This window comes from Takifugu flavidus, chromosome 19, assembly GCF_003711565.1.
Source record: "Takifugu flavidus isolate HTHZ2018 chromosome 19, ASM371156v2, whole genome shotgun sequence".
In the NCBI taxonomy this organism is placed as follows: Eukaryota; Metazoa; Chordata; class Actinopteri; order Tetraodontiformes; family Tetraodontidae; genus Takifugu; species Takifugu flavidus.
This window is the reverse complement of record NC_079538.1, coordinates 10,545,475-10,566,461: the sequence shown is the minus strand read 5'-3', so window position 1 is coordinate 10,566,461 and position 20,987 is coordinate 10,545,475. Positions and strand designations below refer to the sequence as shown.

General features: G+C 42.8%; 1 protein-coding gene across 3 annotated transcripts; it reads right to left on the bottom strand.

Moving 5' to 3' along the window:
* Window positions 1-5,008: 5,008 nt before the first annotated feature.
* Window positions 5,009-15,739, bottom strand: bmp2b (bone morphogenetic protein 2b). 3 transcript variants are annotated; one of them, XM_057017760.1, is made up of 5 exons: window positions 15,460-15,739; window positions 15,292-15,349; window positions 9,838-13,687; window positions 8,605-8,972; window positions 5,009-6,043 (listed from the first exon to the last, which is right to left on the bottom strand). In XM_057017760.1, exons 4-5 carry the CDS (start codon window positions 8,957-8,959, stop codon window positions 5,136-5,138), a joined length of 1,263 nt encoding a protein of 420 aa, XP_056873740.1. In that variant the 5' UTR covers window positions 8,960-8,972; window positions 9,838-13,687; window positions 15,292-15,349; window positions 15,460-15,739; the 3' UTR covers window positions 5,009-5,135. The 3 variants fall into 3 exon arrangements, with proteins under 3 accessions (XP_056873740.1, XP_056873741.1, XP_056873742.1); XM_057017761.1 differs by having other exon boundaries at window positions 9,838-10,009; XM_057017762.1 differs by lacking the exon at window positions 15,292-15,349 and having other exon boundaries at window positions 9,838-10,009.
* Window positions 15,740-20,987: the final 5,248 nt, after the last annotated feature.

Below are 20,987 nucleotides of genomic sequence, written 5' to 3'. Positions count from 1 at the left end.
TAAACGCCATAACAGGTCTCCTTTCATAGTTTGGGATAAATCAATGTTTGCTGGAATGGGCTCCAGGGCCTTGAGCTATTGAAGATATTGTATCCATGCGCTGCAACTTGCACTGCTTCTGCTAGTTAAGGATAAATAAAGCCACGTTTCCACCGAGCAATCCAGTCTAGTTCAGTTTAGTTCAACTTTTCCACTTATCTGTACATTTAAAAGGGTAAATGACTATGTTTGTGATGTCTGCATTGATTTGTTTTTATCGAAATGATCGTTTGAATTGAAATTAATTGACACTTGGTGTAACTTGTTTTGTTTTACTGGTGAGCTGCTGGACCTAAACTCTGAACAGGGTTCAGAAATGTGTTGGGGCATATCAAACTGAACTGCTAAGATTGGTAGAAACAAGGCTAAAGTTTGTTTTAATTATTATTTTACTGGTAAACTCAATTGATCAAATAAATAAATATAATAGTGCCTTCTGAGCCTTGAAGTGCCCATTGAATGAAAAGGCCTGAGTGGGTGGTTTACAGGCTATTTTCTGTCATTAATGTCATCTTTGGTTTACCTTTGCTCGATCTGACCCCTACACATCCTTACCTTGCCTGAGAGTGGCATTTACTTCAAGGGCAAGCTGGGGGATGTCACGCAGCTTCCTATGATTGATCTCCTCACTTTCTTCACAAAGATAGACCTTGTTTCCGTAACCACAAAGTCTTTTTCAAGCTCAGGGTGTAGGAGACGCCCTTTGGCACAGTTCCAGGATCAGTCAGATTTACCCTCCCCCTCAAACCCTAAATGTAACCATCAGAGGAGTAAACACAAAACTGACCTTACATCAGTGTCTAGAGGCAAATACATCCTTAATCTTGTTCCATATGTGGCCCATATGGAACCTCTTCCTGTTTCCTTAGATATTAAGTGTGAGGCAGACTTTTTGATTTCCAGGCTGTTTGATCACAGAATACCAGTTAAACTCAATGTGTGGTATAAACTTTACAGCGGCTGGAAATCCGAACCGGAAACAGGAGCTGTTAACTTATATTTACTGTGCATTTTGATGATTTTCAAAGGGGAACGCTGCTTCATACCAACAGTTGAGCAGGTAAAACAGTGTAGGTGTAACCTTATTCACAAAAACCTCCCTGCAACGCTGCACCATAGCAAGTGTTTTACATCCTGTAGCACTGACGTGATCAACTACCAGTACCTAGAACTTCCTGGTAACAATGGATACTCCTGACTCAATCAGGTCTTGTATTGCTTTCATTTTCTTCATCAGAAAATGCATGTAATTAGAAATGAAATACAAACACACCATAGGAGTGTGGTAATTTGCAAGGTGATTAACGCACATTTTCCACAAGTAACGCTTTTATTTTTGATTAAAATTCCCTTCCAGAAGCTGCCTCCAGGTGTCTATCAACTGTTTCCTATTAGAAAACACGATATTGAAACCTTTCTGGGTTGTAGTGAGTGGCTGAAGCTCTAACGTTTCATTGCCTTGTTCTCTAGAGTGTCATAACAGCAGATGTACATTTAATGCTCTACTCCAGCCCAACTCAGGTTTAGTACGAGGGTATATATTGGTCTTTTCCACAAAGTTACAGCCAGGGGTAATGACTTCAACATACCACCCCCGGCCACTCCAGTGTGAGTGCATGGACAATTACCACTTACAGCGACGGTAGCAGCAGAACGTATTTCGGGAGGAAAATTAAGTTTCAATTGTGTAATAATTTGTGTTTTTCATACGGGTCTTTTATATAAAGACCTTTTTTTTCACTCCAGCGAGTTGAGCTTTGTGCTTTATCAATTCTTTCACCCCATATGGGTTCCTTGTGCAGATTCAAGCATTAAAGGCTGAGACTGCAGATACAGTGAAGTGCTATCATTTGAATCTGCGAAAGTAATATTCATATTTGCTCCTTAATCTGTTTGATGTGTGCAGAGCTGCAGCACAGATGACTCAGTTTTAGCGTTGCAAGATGTCTTATGCTCGCTCTTAGCACAAAGAAAAGAAAAGCAGTTCACTGTGAACTGGACCTATATTGAATGCGATGTGTGCGCTGCCTCTGAAATAACGTGCACAGGAAGGAGAGAGGGCTGTTAGCAGTGAATCTACGGTCTGACGTCTCTCTTCAGCACATTTTATTCTTACCCTTGGGAAGGAGCCAGTTCAGTTTTACCAGAGACGAAGCTCCGTTTAATCAAAGATACATGGCACACCACATACTTTTCCAAATCTGTGCCAGTCAGAAATCTGGAAATCGGATTTTACGGACCTTGTGATTTGGGTTGTTTGGAGCTGCAGATAGTTTTGGTGTGGTTTTCTATGCACTAAACAAAACGAAAGAGTGCTGCCACGCTAGTAAGTTCCAGTGTTATGCTCATCAGTCCTGTGGCTGCTCTGTTGTGTGTTTGTGCATAAATAAAGACAACACAAGGCACCTTTAACAGATTTACCAGATGTGCATGGAAAAGGAAAGGGAAAATCTGTTTTCATAGAGTGGCTTTGCGGAGGCCTGTGTAGCAGGTGAGAAGACTCTTGCCAAAAACACATCTCCTATTCGTGCTTATGGTTAAACCATAGAATAGAAGCAAAATATTTTTGAGTTCATCATCATTTCTTTTCACCACATGGATTGTTTTAGAGGTCACGTTCAGAAAAACCTGGGTAAAATATTCCGAAATGCTCCTACTAGCATCCAATGCAGCTCACACTTGAGGTCAGTCAGTCAGTTTGTAATTATGAAGATAATAAGTCCCCATTACTTTGACCCCTGACCTTTGTCCTTGGTGAGTTGTTTTGGAGTGGTCCCTGAGGGGTAACTAGCTCTTAGCATACTAGCATATCTCAGCAGAGTCGTTAAAAAAAATGAACAAGTCGCAGCGTTGCTCAAAATCAGATGGAATAAAGTTTCAAGGCTGCTTCCCATGTGTCACCCACACTGGGACCAGCACTTCCACCTCACCCCATGTTTGTGAACTTGAAATATGGAGGCAGCCCTGTAAATCTGCCACATTTTAAACACAAATCTCCAAAACTTTTGGGGAAGTTAGGGCTTTTAGTGCTTGATTTTTATCGAATGTTCATTAAGTGTGCCGTGAACTTCCTGTTGAAGTCTATTAAAACTGTGCTGCTACTGGTATGTGCAGCCTGTTTGCAGAGTTTGTGGTATCGTGGGGTCCGCAGTGGAGAAATGGACACCAGATGGGGCCAAGGGGGGGCGGAGATGCAATGTAGAATAAAATAACACATGCAAAAGATTGAAACTGAAATGGGGAAGGAGAGAAAAAACATTTGTGTGCATTTGTGTGTGTGTTTGTGTGTGTGTGTGTGTGTGTGTGGTGGGGCTTTCTTTTCATAATTAGATTGTTGCATCATCTAGAGTTGTGTGTTGTGCACCACAGCACATTAGGAGTATGAAAACAGATCTAATCTGATGTTCCTTTAAAGTTTTACACTTCGCAACTGTACGTTTGAACTGTATTTTGTTAAACGTGGATTTGCTTCTTTTTTTTTCTTTTTTTTTTTAAAGCCCACCGTAGATGATTGAAAAAACAACCGTGTTGGTTTTCCATGCAAACCTATGCGTAAATCTGTGTATGTCTGAGATTGAAAACCGACATTCCACATTCCCAATGTACGCTCACGTTAAAAAAAAGGTTCTATTTAGAGCATTTCAGAGCTGCCTTGTGATCCCTCCAAACCCTTTCTAATGCAAACACAGCAGAAAAATGGTCAGTCAAAGTCCGCAGAACTCTCCCACTGTTTCTCTCCTCCCTCTCATTATCTGATCTGCTATTGTGGCTATGCTATAAATTTTCTTTCTCTAGCTGTTTTATTCAATTCAGTTCAGCCTGCGTGTTATGTTGCTTCCATCAAAGCATTACAGTACGAACATATTGACTCAGGTGTTAATGATTCGGAATATCGTTTGGAAACGCGATATTCTGTTTTTGCCAGACACTCTCTATGAATAAAAGATGACTCCTGAGCTGTTTTGATTTAAGTGTTCGCGTATGTTGCAGTTGATCTGTCGCCGCAGATGGTTTTGTGTCGGACTTTTGTGAAAGGTTTCTATATTTTTCTTTAGCTCGGCGGTGAATCACATCTAAGCCTGGTGAGTCAGAGACAACAAAGACAGCCAAATTCTGAAGTGGGAAAGAATCTGTCTGAGCATGTGCAGTATGTGGACAGGTGCAACTGCGTGTGTTTGTCTTTATTAATTAAAGTGCCAGTAGGCTCTTTTCTTGCCCGAGGTCCCGCTGGTGTGACAGTCTGCCGCAGTTTGTGGTCTCTTAGTCTTAAATCTTACTATAAATAAACTTTCTGCCCTCCCAGACCTTCCTGCAAAGCCCCGCAGGTCCATTTTTTCCTATGTGAGGTGGTTTGCAGGACGAAAAAAATGACAGGAGCTTGCTTTTCTGGACAGTTATTCCCATGGATCTTTGCAGTGACACGTAATGCTGGTTGTTTTTCTAATCCTCCCACGGGAGTCGATCACATTCGCGAACTTGTCATTCCTGCCCTGTGACCCTGCTGCAGTTCACTACAGAAGCTCGAGCTCTGTCACTTTTCTCACTCTGTTACTGTTGTTGTAGGTTTCCAGTTACATGTGCCCCCCCCCCCCCCCCAAATAAACGCAATGCTTGGTTTGCAATCAGTGTAGTATGATCTTCCTGTCATGTGATGTATTTTCACAGCTAATTTCTGGCAGAATTTGAGACTGTTTTAAACGTCAGCCGCACATGGGTGGCCCCGGACACAGAGACCTCGGAAAATTAAAGTGGCCACCGTTTTTTTTTTTTTTACGATAAATACACAATATTTATTTACACATAGAGTGGTTATAATAGAAATAAATACAAAATAAAAATCTGAGCATTATACTTCATGTGGTATTGCACCCATTTTGAAATGTACATCAGAAATACATTTTCAGAACCTTTTAAGAAAAAAAAATCCTCTGATTAAAATATTTCTTTCCCAACTTTATGTAGACATAAATATAGTCATATATAGTTTTATTCTTCCACAATAGTTCAGTTTTGTCTGTCTTTTATATAAATAAATGTCTTCATTGGGAAATCGGGTGTCCATGATAACTCTCCATAATGTCTTTCTGTCCGCGTCCTCACCGACAGCCACATCCCTCTACCACCATGTCCATGTAGTTTTTAAGGATGACTTTCTCATATTCATCCAGGTAGAGTAAGGAGATGGGACTGAGGTCAGTGGGCACGCAACACGCTCGGGGAATATTCGAGTTGACTGAGTTCACCAGTGTCTGCACAATGGCATGATTGGTAGAGTTGAGGTGGTCTGCCAGGGGGAATGGACATTCTCCTTGGCAATAAAAGGCATGGTAGCCAGGGGGTGCCACAATCCACTCGTTCCACCCAACGTCACTGAAGTCTACATACAGGGCATGCCTCTTGCAGTTGGCCTTGTGCTGGTGTTTCCTGCGCTGTTTGCGGAGTGCCGCCTGACGTTTTTCCCTCGTGTGGAGCACTGAGTCCCCACGGCCGTCGTGGCTGTACGTTACTAGCAAAGGCCGGGCCTGAGGCCACGAGTCCTGGTCCTGGTGCAAGGACCGGCTCACCCTGACGTGTCTGCTATGGTTCTGGGCATGCTCTTCTTCTACCTCACTCTCCTCTGGATGAAGCACCTCTATCACGAAGCCGTGATTGTGGCCTTTCCCGGAAGTCCACTGAAGCACAGCAGAGCTGACATCGAAGCTCTCCCAACGGGTCAGAGAGTCCTGAACAAGTCGAGTGTCCAGCAGACGGGCCAGAGGTTCCCTGCCTTGAGGAACTCCGAATATCTCGTAGATGTTGATGCGATGGAAGCGGCCAGCATGAGCCTTACCACCGGTGCTGCTGTTGCTAGAACTGCTGTTGGTGGACGCAGCTCCCATGACCTGATCCCTGTAGATACGGAGCTCTGCAGAGGTGATGAGCTCTTCTTTAGGGATGGACGTTAAATTAAAATAGAACTGTTGAGTTGTTTTGCCTTTCAGCCTGGCCAGTGCCTCCATTGACTCTATAAGACATGAAACAAAATGTTTATGGGTTATTTAAATACAAGATAAAACAAATCAGTGAGAATTGATATTCCGAGTGGGAATAAACCGGCAGGTTTCTCTGATTACAAATACTTGGTTGAATGTAGGAGGATGGAACAGTCTAAATCTGTCTCCTGGTGAGATGTATTTTCTCTGACTCCTTTTAAATGGAATATTTGCCCTATAAGAATCCACCACTGCCAGTTAACCATTATGAATGCTTTGAATTATCTAGTACGAGTGGGAAGGGAGCAGCAACCCAATGAAAATCAATTGCAAATGGGTTACATAAATGCCAACACAAATACCAACTGCTCCATTACCCTTTGCAGGTCTGACCATCTTTGTAAATTTGGATGTTTCCTTTAGATGAAGAAAAAGACATTGCAAAAGGCATCTGCATCCTGGGGAGAATTGGAAGCCCTTCAATTTTAACTCTGAGGCATCAACTTTGAACTTTTTCACTGTGCATTTCATAGATGGTGCACAGACACACGTTTTAATCTGCCGAGTGTGGTAAAATAAACACAAACGTTGAACGATGTGCTGTTTCAAAGGCAGCATTTAGGAAATTCCACCATCTCATCCTAAAGCTCCCTCCAGAGACACAAAGACCTCAATTAGGCATATCATTCCCCATTTGATGTGGGAAAGCCCCCAATCTCTCGTTGCCTCTATCCTAGGTCCCCAAAACCTCTCTCTCGTCCTTTAGCTCCCAAATCCCATTTTGCCTTTGTTCCCTTAACCTCAAATCCTCTTTTCTTTTTTGTTTCTTCTGTCACTTCTCTTCAGCTGTCTCACTCTCTCCATCTCTCCTTTGAGAAACGGCTGTGTGAACAAGTTCGGGCTTGTCAAAAACGTGCGAACCACAGATATGAGTGTATCCACATTCTTGATTTCTTTCTGCACCCCATGCCAAAAGGAAAGATAAAGCCTAATGTTGGGTCATTCATCACAAACATTTCTTTGGCAGCCACTTCCTGTGCAATAAAGGAAATGTTCTCTTTGGCAGCAGAAACTGTTATTTTTGAAAACTGATAGCAGCGAAACTAATTATTTTGGTGAAATTAATATTGTATGACAGATGAATGACGAACGATTAGAGCGGATCTCTTTGATTTGCAGCCGTTACATCTGTATATACATGCTTATTATAGGCACGAGCTATCAATTGCAGGTCTCAGAACATGGGAATACTTAACAACCCTGCAATTCTGTTAGCATAGGATGGAAGAGCCAGAGAAGCATATGTAAACACAGTCTGAGCACATTCCTAATGGCTGGTGGTGTCAAGGTGTACGCTGGCTGGCTGCAGAGGTTTCCACCAGTGGGCAGGGAGCAATCAGTCAGCCAGGTTGTCCTGGCCAGGCTTGTTTGTAGTGTGTCAGTGTAGCCACTGGGTGTCATTGCACTAGACCTCTGGAGAGCACCCAAGCAACCACTCAACCACCCCTCTGACTCACCCCTGATGGAAACTTCCCCACTCAAACACTTAGGAGTCTATAAAGACTCTGTGTTAACCCTCAGTCGATTGTATGTTATAAAAACTGGACCGTGATCCGTGTTAGAACGGGTGCTGCGTACAGATAAGCCACATGTTGAGAGTCGTCTTCTATGGCGCACACATCGTTGTATCAATCTCTCAAAGCGCACCACTTTGCTGCTGAGCAGCTGAACTTAATACATAATTAAAGCATCAGCTATGTTTAAAGTACTCCTGCTAGATAATTGTAGTGCGTGTAAACTAACCCACATCGTCAGATAAACACAGTCATAGCACGTTTGGCGAATCCGGGCACTTATTTATTTCTGGATACGGGACAGGGAAACGTGTCCAGTACAACTTGATTTTGAATTAAGATGATGTTAATGTTAAACAGGGAAAGCCAAAGTCAAATTGTGGTGTTATTAGACATGCGTAATGGTGCACATGTGGAGAAAAGGCACGTAACCCTGCTGCGCTTCGTACAAGAGCTAATTCCAGCCCTGTTAAAAGTGACTCAGAACTTGGTCTGACACGACGACTTTGTCATAACGCATGTTAGTAAAATGTCACGGCACATGTTATTGGAGGCTGATGACTATCACCTGCGCAAAGCAGCACCGCCCTTTATCCTGTAGTGCGTGTCTGGAAAAACTGTTTTCAGGGCCCACGCAAACACCATCAATTATTAAGAAACAAATTACCCCAGGGACGCCACCGCCCCTTGATGTTTTTGAAGCCTGTGACAGCTGCGCCAAGGGAATGTTTTGTTAAAGGTTGCATCACTGCCATTTATGAGAGTCGGTCTAATTTTGTCGTGAATGGGGAGCTCGTTTGCAGTCGTGTCTGCGAGTTTTAACTAATTTCAAACACATTATAGGGTTACGAGTGACTTGGACGCGTGTCACCTGTAAATGACTAACGCTCCATAAAACAGTGAGGACTCTGAGGTTCAGTCCTGACACTCTGAGTCATGTTTTAAATATAGGTTTGGGTTGTCTGAGAGAACCAGAGAGCTGTCCGGCTGACAGGTAAAGGTATGTCGCTAATACATACCTTCATGGTGAAAGCTTCTAATCGTGTTGGCCTTGCTGGCGGCTGTCTCTGCATGTCTCCCCATGCTCCTGGGTCGTTTAGTGCTGTGATCTCCATTCGCCGAGTGCATGCGGTAAAGGTCCACCATGTACTGTGGCACCACGGCTTGCTTGCTCGGGGTCGGCCTGCGCTTCAGCCCGAACATATTGAGAAGCCGAAGCTCAAAATCGTTGAGGAAGCCCTCCGACTGCTGTGGGGTCTGCTTCCCAGATTCGCTGTATCTCCTCCGGCCGACCTCAGGGATAAGTCCCGTGGTACCTTCCAACAACACCTGAGCGAGCAGCAGTACCATGAGAGAGCGGACCACAGCGACCATGATCAGTCAGTTCCTGGGGAGAAAGTTGGTTTCTGTCAGTTCACTGATGCTTAAGTATGACATGAGGTAGACACAGCTGAGGATTCACTAAAGTAGTCTCAGAAGTCTGTATGATCTCCCCCCATATGGTGGAAATGATTGAAGGGGAGCAGGTTAAAAAGGAAGACACCTCTTCACTTTGAAGTAAAACAAAAACGGAGATTAAGGCTGTGAATATCACCCCCGGCAGTATTTCGCTTCTCGCTCACACCACTGATCTCAACATAAACCGAAACAGGAAGATATCAAGGTGAGGGAATTTATGAAAGACATGAACAAAAAGAAAAGAATGGCAAGAGAAAAGAAAAAAAATCAAAGGAGGCTGTGCCAGGGGAGGCGTGCAGAAAAGCTGTCCAATTCCATGAGATGGGAAATCATGTTGGAGAGTCTTATGAAATAAGAGATCAGGGGGGGAATTAAAATGTCAGGAAAGTTTAAGGTTAAAATGTGCAGCAGAGGCGGTCAGAAGCACAAACGTCTGTTTGCAGAGGCTTTGACGCTCCTGTATAATCAAAAGGGATAGGGTTACTTTATGAGGCTCGCAGGTGTTAAGTCTGGCGTGCGTACCAGAGCCAGATGTAGCCCAGGACAAGATAATCCAAAACAGCAAAAAGAAGATATCGTAGTGTCAATAAGCTTCTTTCGTTTTTAAACTTTATTTGTTACTTCGCTTCCATCAGAAGTTGGACGTTTTACACTTTACGCACACGCGCTGAGCTGGAAATATCGACTTCCAGCTGTAAAAATGACCTTTTTATTAAAATGAAGAAATCACCTACATAAATGACAATAACATATCGCCCACGACACTTTAGCAATGTCACCGAGTCGCATTTTACCTGACGAGGAAGCGCTGTGTCCGGTCGTCGTTCCACCTTTAGACTCCGCGATAAATTCCACATTAATTCGTGTTTAATCCACGCTGCTTCTCCTTCGTGGACCAAAGACAGCCCATGCCCTTCGTTGCTCGCCTGTTGCACATATTCTCACCAGATGCAATTCGGGATAGGTCTTGGTCGGCACGGAAAACAACAAAACAAAACGAAAAGTTTAGGAGCAAGCGGGGTTTCGTAGGCATGAACGATCTAAGTATAAAGCATCTTGGTGGAACATCTTAAAAATGAAAAAGTTCGCCGGGGTAAAAGTGGAAGGTAGCTGTCTTAAGAGGACGTGCGCACACTGAGCCGTCGCTCCTCTGACTTGCTGCTTAAAAGTTGGAGAGCGCGTCAGCTTCTCCGTGCGCCACAGCGCAGTGGTTGGATTGATTGGTGCCTTCTCTTCCTCCCGCGACTCCTTTTGTCGTGCAGTGATGTCACTAAGGGGCTGTCAATCATCCGTCCACCGTAAGGCACCTCCTGCAGACCTCTAACCCTTTTCATGTTTAGATGTCAAATAAACACATCAGAGCCAGGGACCTGCTTTTGATAAGGTTTTCTTTCAAGCTTCTTAACAGGAAGATTATGTTTGAAATGGTTCAGCCTAGTGAGAATTGTTAATAATTTACACCAAATGCAAATGTGTTTTGATCTTCACAATGCATCTCCGAATCGGAGTAGCAAACTCCATCACAAACAACACTATTTTCCTGCATTGGTGCGTATCCTGGAAATTCACACCATAAAAATAGTTTAAAAGTAAACAGTTGAAACCAAAGTGTTGCTTTTAGTTGTTTGCTTTTGGGGTGATTTTCCATATATAGGAATAGCAATCGTCTGTTTGCCTGGCGTTTTTAGATGCATCCGAGGGGCTTGTTGCACGCTGCCACTGTGTGAGTGTGACCGCACAAACCAAGGAACATGTCAGCCCGGTGCTGTTTCAAAAATAGATGATTGATCAAGGTGTTAAGGGCTGGATCAAATATGTTTAGCTTTCGGATTAAGGCTAATTGATAACAGCGTCACATCATGTTGCTTTTGTGGTTTAAAGGATTAGACCCTGTAGAGGGACTGTCATATCCTCCCGCTCTGCTTCAGTGTGTGTTGGGGTAGGGATCCTCTGTGTGCGTGTGTGCGTGTGTGTTGGAGTGGGGATCCTCTGTATGTGTCTGAGCTGGTTGTACACACTTTCTTCTGGATTTGCCTTCAGTTTTATTTCAATGGACAGCACTTTATTTCATGTTTGCTGTCTCATCTCTATAATACTGTGAAAATCTAGAGACTTGCCAACAATTTCCACAGACAGCCATTTTTTTCCTCTCAGTTGAAGAGCAGAACTTTGCTCCGTTCTGTTTTCAAGAAGCTGATTTGGTCTGCTATAGAATCTAAATGGCCTGTTTTGGTTCATATGAATGTTCAACAACTGCATTTGGTTTATGTTGAAAGTCGGCCTGCTGTATCTCCAGCACTCTCGGTGTAACATAAGGGTGAGAGAAACTTTGCTGCTTTGTTTTTAGCCTCTGGGGTGTAGTCAACAACATCAATGTTTGGGTCATCACCATAAGAAAAGCCCCCATCGATTCCCTCTAGTGACTTCCATTAGGTGATGATGGTGGGGTAGGCGGCTGTGTTTTGGCCAAAGCATCAGCCCTGTTTTCTCCAGAAAGATGGCAATAGATTAAATCCCACAGAGATCACAAGATATCTTTGTCTCCTTCCAGGACAATAACATTTCATGAGGGATAATCCCAGATCATCTACTTAGCAATTAAAATACAGAGAGGCCCACGGGTGCATGCCATTACCAGAGTGGCAGTGGGCACTCTTTCTTGATCGTTTAGTCACTTTTTATACTTTGTACCAAACTGTTAAAACATCCCAGTCTGGATTATCCCGCACCCTTCGGTCGAGATTATTTGGTTTTAGTGTTTGCCAAAACTGAGAGAAAAAGCTATTAATGATTTCGGTGCTTTAGGTTTTGAAGCCCTCCGTTGGACATGAGGTGGAAAGATTAAAAGAATGCCTTTTATATCTGTTCGTAGGCATCCAGAACCTTCATTTGTGGATCTATATTTTGACTACACATCGTTAACGTGCACGTATTGTTTGCTTTGGCGCGTCGTGCGTGAGGCCAACGCTGAGGAATGTTTTGAGCTGAGGCTGTTGAAGGACTTGATCAGCGATGCCTAGAATGGTTTGAGAAACTCATGCAAGTCTGTATAAATCATTGCTTTGAGCCAGATTCACAATGCTTATCTCTCCCCGCCACTGATCCAATTACACGCTGATTGAGAAGACAGAATCACTGAGTGAAACTCTGACAGCCAGAGAGGGCAGATAGAGATACGCTATCTTAAATCCAAACATATGAACGTCGGGGCGAGACGGGCTGTGAGAGGTGAGGCCGTGACGGTGTCAAACCGATGACCACCGACACTCATTATCTTCTTTCAGCAGGCATCTGTTTGTTTTTGATAGCAATAAATTCTCTTAGAGCAACTGCACACAATTCAAGGTCAACATGGGTCACACTTGAAGTGCACTGTTAGTTCACAAGCTGCTAGCAAATCAGAGGGTTACAGATGCTTTTCTGACTCTATTCCTGAACTTTCAACTCTTTATACACTTTAAAATTCAACATCTGTACTCAACTAACATCCTTATATTCTCAGTTCTGAGGATTAGCAAATTTATAATAAACAGTCACTTTTTTCTGCTTCAGGTTCTGCAGGATATTTTAACATTTCTGGGACTTTATTTGACGCATATGTAAAATGACATGCTACATTTGAACATTTTGTCTTCTAACAAGTTAGACGAAATCCACAAGACATATAACGTAATCATGTCTTCCGGTGGCTGGTTTTAGTTGGATATACATTCCTCCATAATGTGTCTGTAAAGTATTGCAGTACATTTTACTCACTGCCTCTACATGATGTCAGGAGTCATGGTATAAAAGTGAGAGATGCTCTGAAAGCCGAACAGGTGGCAGGTAAATATTACTGAATCTTTAGTACAACTGGAAATAACACTTTTAGAGGCACAGTTGTTTATTGATTTATTTTTTTTCAGGATACAAGTTAAGCAGTTTGTAATCTCTTGATGGTCTATCTAAACCCGCAGGTGTGTTTGAAACTAATGTTTAGACCTTCTGTACCTCCTACGGTATAACCATCATTTGGCTGCAGACTGCTGTTATCAGCTTAAAGTGGACTTCTCGAAAGTCACTGTGAGGGAACCAGTATGATAGTTCTCTGGTTCAGTCCCTGTGGAGCTCACCTTTTCCTTTCCATCTATTTCGAAATACTTTTATATACATTTCTCCCTTGAACTTGGATTTTGTAGATGGTTTTTTTGTCATCCTCTGACTGCAGGACAGAGACTGCAGCTCACATATTTCATGTATCATCCGAACCAACCAAATATTTAAGTTACCAAATATAAAATGTAGAAAATATAGTTTACTATAGGAGGCACCTCTGGTTAAGAAAGAGCCGCAGTTTGAAGCAAAATAAATCTATTCATTTGTGAATATCTGAGGTTGTCTGGGGACGATTAGGCTAGTATGTGTTTGGTTTTTAATAGGAAAGGGTTTCTTCATAGTGCATGCCACCATGTGTGTGTTCGTGTGTGTCTCAGGTATGTGTGTTTTGCTGAATGCGGATGGCGCAGCCTTCTCTTGTCATCACGTACATTCCAAGAGTCAGGGGGCAGACGAAACCCTGAGATGACACCGCAGATCCAACTATTAGCCTTTCACCTGCTGTTAACAGCAACTTGGCTAGGCCCGGACCCTGCATTCCTCCGCTTTCTGTGAGCAGGAACACACAGTTACAAACCTACAGCGAGATAATCTCCGCAGATGTAGCTGGAGAACCAAGTGAGCAATTTGTTGCTTTGATTCACCTCTAATTCAACGCTTCAGCAAAGCTGTCTTTTTAATTTGGAAACCAGTAAAAAGTTCATCATCAATCCACATGTGTTTGACAGCAGAAGCACGACTGCAGGGTTATGCCGAGCACATGCGCATGTAGCATGAAAGAGATTGTGGGTAGATGGGACACATTGCATAGAGGTTGGGCCCCAAAATGGAAACCCACCAAGGTCAGAGACAACCAACAAGAAAGCCAGAGTCAATATTTATGGATGCTGAACATGTGGCACACTTCTCTACCCACTAATTTGAGCAACAGGTCCACCTCCAGATTATATGGCCTTTCAGGGATCACAAAAGGAGCTCGAAGGCCAGCTTGCATGTTTCAGATGCTGTGAATCACCCTGACTTCAAAAATCATTTCACAGATTTATGTACAATGTGTTTGTCTTTTAATTTCCTGTGTAAATAGGGTGACAAACGGGTTTTGAATCGGACCTTCTGCTCATTCCATTTTGTATGGAGCATTAAAGATATCGCTTTCATGGTCATGCTGTAAAAAAAAAAAAAGTTAATAACATTTATTGAAACCACAAAGAGAATTCCATATTTAGTGAAGGGGAAGCCTATAATCCTTCATATAAAGGAATTCAATTTAATGTGGGAGACACATGTCTTTCAGATTCAAAACCCAACCGTTGCTGCTAGCTCTGACCAAGAGTGATAACAATGCACAGCAGTCAAATCAGTGCACAAGTACGAGACATTTAGCACCCTACGGACCTCACGCTTTAACAGCTTATAACAGGCTTCTTATAAACACAAGTTGCATCTAGTAAAAGAGTCGGGATGAGAAGCACTACTTCCATTTGAGTGAGAGGCATAAATACAGGGATCTGCCCTTTGAATGCAGTTCCACTCATAAAGACACCATGCATCTCTCAATTATACGTCTGCATGATTAGAAGCTTGGGCTGCATAAACAGTCAGTGTCAAGATTTACATTTTACAGTTTACGCACAAGCAGCTGTTTATGGGCAAAGGAAGGAAGGCAGATACAGAGCAAGTGTCCATACATGAAAGAGGAGCAGGGGGGCTCGCACGTCTCAAAGGAAGGATGGTTAAGCGGAGATCATGTGCTGCACTCCCAGGGATTACTTTTCCCCATTGTGGCATTCATGGCTTTTATTTTAAGGTTTTGTGCATATTATTTATGTGCATGCAGCTCAGCTGTTTCTTTTGCATAGTTAGAGAACCACTCACATAGAAGCTTCAAGATTAGATTGCTGTGTGATGTAATGTAGGGCCCGAGCTGCTGACTTGCAGAGTCTGGATGTTTTATCTTAAGTGAGATACTCAGAAGGTCAGATCATATCCTAACAAACAGAGCAAGGCCAGAGTATGTAATAAGTACTGGGCAGCATCTGGTATCGCTGAACCACAAATCTTTGGAATAAATGCATTTTATATGCTGTAGTTCACTTCTGATAAGGATTCGGCATTAATTCAGTACCTAAAAAATAATTTTGAATGCAACTGACCCATCGCAGCTCTTGGCCCTCCTCGCTATTAATTTCAGCTTCCGCGGGCAGCTGTTTCCTGTTTAAAACAATGTGAGAGGAGAAAAGCCAGAATACTTATGTTACTGAGCATTAGCCACGAGCTACCCGGGAGTGTGTTTAAAGGCAGTTTAGTCTGTCAACACCCACCTGGAGACTTTGTATCTCTGGCTCTTTCCTTGATCTAGTCTGAACATTCATGAGGCTGGAACCCGATTGTTGGCACCTCCGCAGCTCGTAGATATACAGCAAATAATCCAACAGGTTGTAAAGTAAAGGGTTACAGTACTCTCTCAGGTATTCCTGCTGAGTAAGGGCTCCAAATAACAGCTAAATCCCATATGATGGAAGCGTTAAGTCCAGCAGTAGGTGGACTGTCCCGCCGTCTCTCCGTTGAGGCCAGCTCAATAGCTGAGCAATGTTCACGACTCTCTACTTAGTCCATTAGTTCAGCACTCTACACAGCAGAGCTTTGGACTTTGGAGTTTGCTATGCAGGCAGAAACGTACTCTAGCAAACTCGAATAATGTTTCAAAACTCCTGGCCCTAAAGCCTGGCCATCATGCTATATATATATTAATGTTATAATGTGGCAAAACGGCAATAAATTATTATTTTTTAAAAAAAACAGGATGAAATGTAAAAACTTTATCTGCTGATCAGTGCATTACAGGAGTAGTTAGTAATGCTGCTCTTTACAAATGGACCACAGCATTAATATATGCAGCTGTAACAAAATGCCAAGGCTGTTTCACATGGTTCAAATTAGTATGTAAAAAAAAAAAGATCTATTGTCACATTTCATTATCATGGTGTCGTGCTGAGTTTGATCCCAGCCGTACAGCTTTGAGGGAGCAGAGCAGCAGGGATGCCTAACAGTGGGAGAGAAGAGGCTCGAAAGCTATATGGAGGACCTGATTGTACTCTGGCATCCGCAGAATGACATTATAGCTGTGTGGTTTCATGATAATAATAATCCTCGGAGCAGCTGTATAAACATTTAACTGACATCCACTCCCTGGGCATGCAGTATGTATCTTTAACTTCTACTAGGGCCAGTCTGACGCAACTATTTATACCCCCCCACCCCACTGCTTTTGCTTGAGATACATGATCCGCCTTCATATTTGCTGTAAATGTCAATGAAAATGAATGCTAAGTGTTGTGAGGGAAAAGGAATTTGAGGGAAATGATGGCTGTGTTTTGAGAACAAGCCCGGTGCGTGATTTACCAGGCCTTACTGTGGACTTTCACACTTTGACAGTTGTCTTGATTCATTTACTTTGAATCACTGGGAACCCGTTTTCCAAAATTCGGGCCTCATCGGAGTCCAATAAATTTAGACAAACCCTCGCTCGGCCCCTCAAAACTCTGCCTTTTTTCCTGGTAACATTTGTCTTAATTCGTGGCAGTTTATCTAAATATTTATGTGTCTAAACTAACTGTTCTGTATACAGTAAGCCCCCCAATCTCCCCTGGAATGTGATTTAATTGGCGGTTTCCTCTGTTTATCCTGTTTCATATGGTGATGGCTGAACTTACTGTAATGAATAATCAGGTCGATAAAATGTGGCCTGAAATTAAATGTCCTTTTTAAAGGAAATCAAATGAAGTTTAATACCCATTTCATGCCCCCCATCTAATTTACATTCTCTCATCACATGCCAGATTACCATTATGTGTCATTTGTAATACAATAAACAGGCTCCAGATGGCTTGGATTCTACTGAATATACACAGAGCAACAGAAGCTATGGGGAAAGCTGCTGTATTTTACTGGGAAGCCACATTTTCCTAGACAGCCAGGGTTGCTCCATTTCAGAGGCTAGCATATTTTATTTTGACCTCTAGCTTAATTTGACAGGGGATTGAAGTCAACAATTAAAAACAGTTCACTACATGGAATGCATGCATTTTGTAGAAGACTATCACAGTTTTATCTTCTAACCAACCTCAGGAGTCTGTTCCATTGTCTGTTTGGTAATAAAGAGATCTCCAGTATCCACATGGCCACACTGGGAGGCTTCAATTAAAACGTTTGAGGGCAAAATTTGTGCACTATACAGTGCAAAGCGTTTGTTAGGGTCAATACTCATTGTAGTAAATTGCAAGCCTCTAAGTCAAGATAATGCATATTATCCATTATTGCTCTTAACTGGAATGCATAATAGGGCACAAAAAATGTCATAAATGTTGATTTTTCCACTTGCGTTGAACAGGATTCGCAGATTGTTAATTAACTCAAGCTAAGCCATTATCACCATTGAGCTGGCAGCTTTTTAAGACCCAAATTTGACTTGTCATATCACATACTTGCCAAAATTGTCCTCGGCCATAGTTTGCATCATGTCGGCGTTGCCCTGACGAGATGCTTTACTTCGATTCGGTTCTGTTTGAATGACTCAAATCAGCTGGTCTGTGCCAAAGCAGCTGATTGGTTCTGCACATCTTATCGGTATTGTGCAACGAAGCAGGTTGTGTCCACACAAGGTAAGAAACGAATGTTTCTGTTCCCCTGATTACCTCTGGCTCTTGCCTCGACACTGCCTGCCGTGATTCCTCTCCGCATATTATGAATTTGTTCGCCAGAGTGGCAGAAAGGGGCATGTGTGAAGGCTGGTTCTCTTCCAGAACACACTAAAAACATATGCATGATGTATTAGTTGTCAGCTGCAGCCTTACCTAAACAGCTCTGCCATGGTGGCTATCTCACATCCGACAGTGATTTATCTGTGATTACTTAGCCGCTCTGCGTTTGGGGCAAGGAACAAGGAAAAGACTACTCGCTGGGTTTATGCACAGATCATAGTGGAACACTGGACCCTCTTGTCAGTATGTTGAATTTTACCGCTGAATGAAACATTCTGTTTTCATAACCTGGTTAAATAATCACATTACCTAAGACTCAATAAAGTGGAAGAAACAGTAGCATACAACCCCAACTTCTTTTTATGTGCCTTGAGTGACAGTTTGGCTTTCATCAAAGAGGCAGCCATAGAGGTTATATAGTCATTTTGCTATGCTAAGAATACCAAATTGATCTTCATATGCAGAACATCTGGTGAAAAGCAATTTCCACCCAAGTGTTTTAGTATTTCCTCTTAATTAATTTCACATGTACATGACAAGAGCGAGCGGCCTCCCAGAACCGAGGCACAAAAGCCAGCTTTGTTTCTCTGAAAGTCATCTGTGGTTCCTGGTTAAAAAAAAAAAAATCACTGAAGCTTTAATGTTTGAAACCGATGCTAAAAGTAGCATTTTGGGGAGGAAAAAAAAATTACATCTCGTGCCTGAGTGGCACATAGGCTATGGTTTTACATTTACATTTGGTCAATTGGCAAGTTGTGGGGCAAGTGGGGCATAATGGTTAGGGCTGCATGGGACAGTTGACAACTTCTATCAGAATGGGTGAAAAGAAGGTAGGTAGTGAGCATTTTAAGGCCTAGAGGTGGCTTACCTGCTAAAAGTGCTGTTTATCAGAGACAGTTTATGGATCTGTCTTGGCCCACAACAGCTTGAAGGAAGAATGACGTCGAAGGGGCTTATTGAGAGATCAGCAAATAACTTTGATTGATGTCCCTGATACAGATCAACGTCCAAACATAAAAGTGTGTCTTGGTCACATCTGAAAGAAGTGTTGTACTTTAACTGTCTGAGAAACAGGCATCTTGCGCTCTGGAAGGCGACAGAGTGAGACACAACACCTCTTGTTATTACTTGTCTAGATGACAACTCTAAAGAACTCCACCAATGTTGGTGTCGACAGATGAAATGTCGGCGTGATCAGATTAGTCATTAAGGTAATCTTGATGCCGCTCAGTACGAGATGTCTGTTTTGATAGGACGCCCGAGACCACCTGGTTGAATCATAGCTGCACATTGCTCACCTGAAGGTCTGGTCTTTACAATGGGTTTCCCCTTCAGAGAGTCAGCGTGTCTGCTTTTCATCTCCCCAAGCGCTTCATCTTGAGAGGAGCTGTGATGCATGGCCACGGAAGAAACAACCGTCCGGAGGTAGCTGATCTACACCTAAGCGAAACAAGAATGGGTGGCATTTACCCACACAGATTCAAAGGTGAGATACAAGTCGGTGTTTACAGGAATGTTTGAAGTTGGGGCGAGATGGCGTGTTGCGATAGGAGCTCAGAGTAAGACAGACACTGTAGGTGTTTCTGCTTACACAGAATGGAGGGACCTTTTCATTTCGTCTACCCATCTGCTCCGTGTTTTGATGAATAAACTTGATTTTCAACTCAATTTGGCACCAGGGTGCCAGGACATGTTGCCCTACCCAACACTTTTTCTTTATACTACAGCGACAGGAAAAATCCTTGTCAACAATCGTTCCCACCAACCTTTGACGGAGGGAACATTTCTATTGTGGGATGAAGAGTTCAAGGGCATGTTTTCTTCTGAAAGATGCTATTACCTCCTCTGTGTTCGGAACTCTGCTGCTGCACCCAGCGCTGCGCTGGCTGCAGTGAAGAAGCCCTCCTTTCTACTGCAGCTTCAAAGCATTTTTCCTCCAGCGGCAGAGTTACAGGTTCTTTGTGGCATGAGTTATTTGTCAGAGGGTTTAGAGACTGACTTGTTTCACTCTGTCCTCTGAAAATGGCCTCTGCGTGAGTGCTTGAGCGGTCTAAAGTTACAGCCATGAGCCCCAGTATTACAACCCGATGACTGACAGGAAAAATGGGGTGAGCTCTTTTGCTAGCCCCGAACAAAAACACCAATAAGGAGGACAGGGAAACAACAGATTACACCGCTGATCTCAATCTACTCTCCTTTGGTTATTGCGAAATAATAGCTCTGAAAAGGAAGTCACTTAAAAGGGCCTTTAATCAATTCTCCTTTGGAGCACGTTGCATGAAAGGAGTCAGAGAGATCGTGCTCCAATAGGCTGAACATTTCAGTGTGGGGGAAGAGGAGGAGAGATAGGCTCTAATTTGTGTTGTCCAGGCATCTCCAAAGGACGTGATCACCGCCACAGCAGGCCTTGAAGCCACGTGTGAGCTTCCAAGGCTCCTTGGTGGTGAATCACAGTGCCAAAATGACCACCAACACTAAATGAAACACTGCCTCCCTTTTAAAAGGTCCCATTCAAAAACCTAGTGGTTTTTTTCCCCTTTAAGGCACATAAGGTAACAATTTCCCTTAAATATGGCATAGCCCGATAACCGTTGAAGTAACTGACTGTCAGGAGAAATCAAAGATGTGTTTTTTGAACAAGATGTATCAAACAATAGTTTTATCCAAGACATTAAAGATCTGTAATTATACACAGATTGTAGATTTGCATTATATAAAATTTTTGGCCTCGCCATGGTCCTGAACCTCATTTATGTTTGATAGTTACAGCCAGAGCAGAATGGTCCGTGCACTTTGTGAGTGAGCACTTTGTTCATTCCAAAGCATGCACAAATCTGTTTTAAGTTCAAGAGAGGAGGAACCCTTTAATTTAAACCCTAAAAATGAAGTCATTCATTCCCTGCTAAACTACTCTGGCCTATAAGGTTAGGTAAACAAGTGTCCCTTGCATTACTGTCAAAAAGACCGGGCCCCTCTCTGCCGTGATGTAAACTCCCACTATCCCATTCCAGTTGCATGAGGGGAAACAAGAGGAATTTTCAGAATGAAAGACAAGAAATGTATTCATGTCTTCTTTTTTAGATTACAGA

Excerpts from the sequence above, each read along its gene's own strand:
- bmp2b (XM_057017760.1), bottom strand. The coding sequence starts at position 8,959 with ATGGTCGCTGTGGTCCGCTCTCTCATGGTACTGCTGCTCGCTCAGGTG. Across the intron at positions 6,044-8,604 it reads TAGAAGCTTTCACCATGAAG|AGTCAATGGAGGCACTGGCC; the intron begins GTATGTATTAGC and ends CATGTCTTATAG.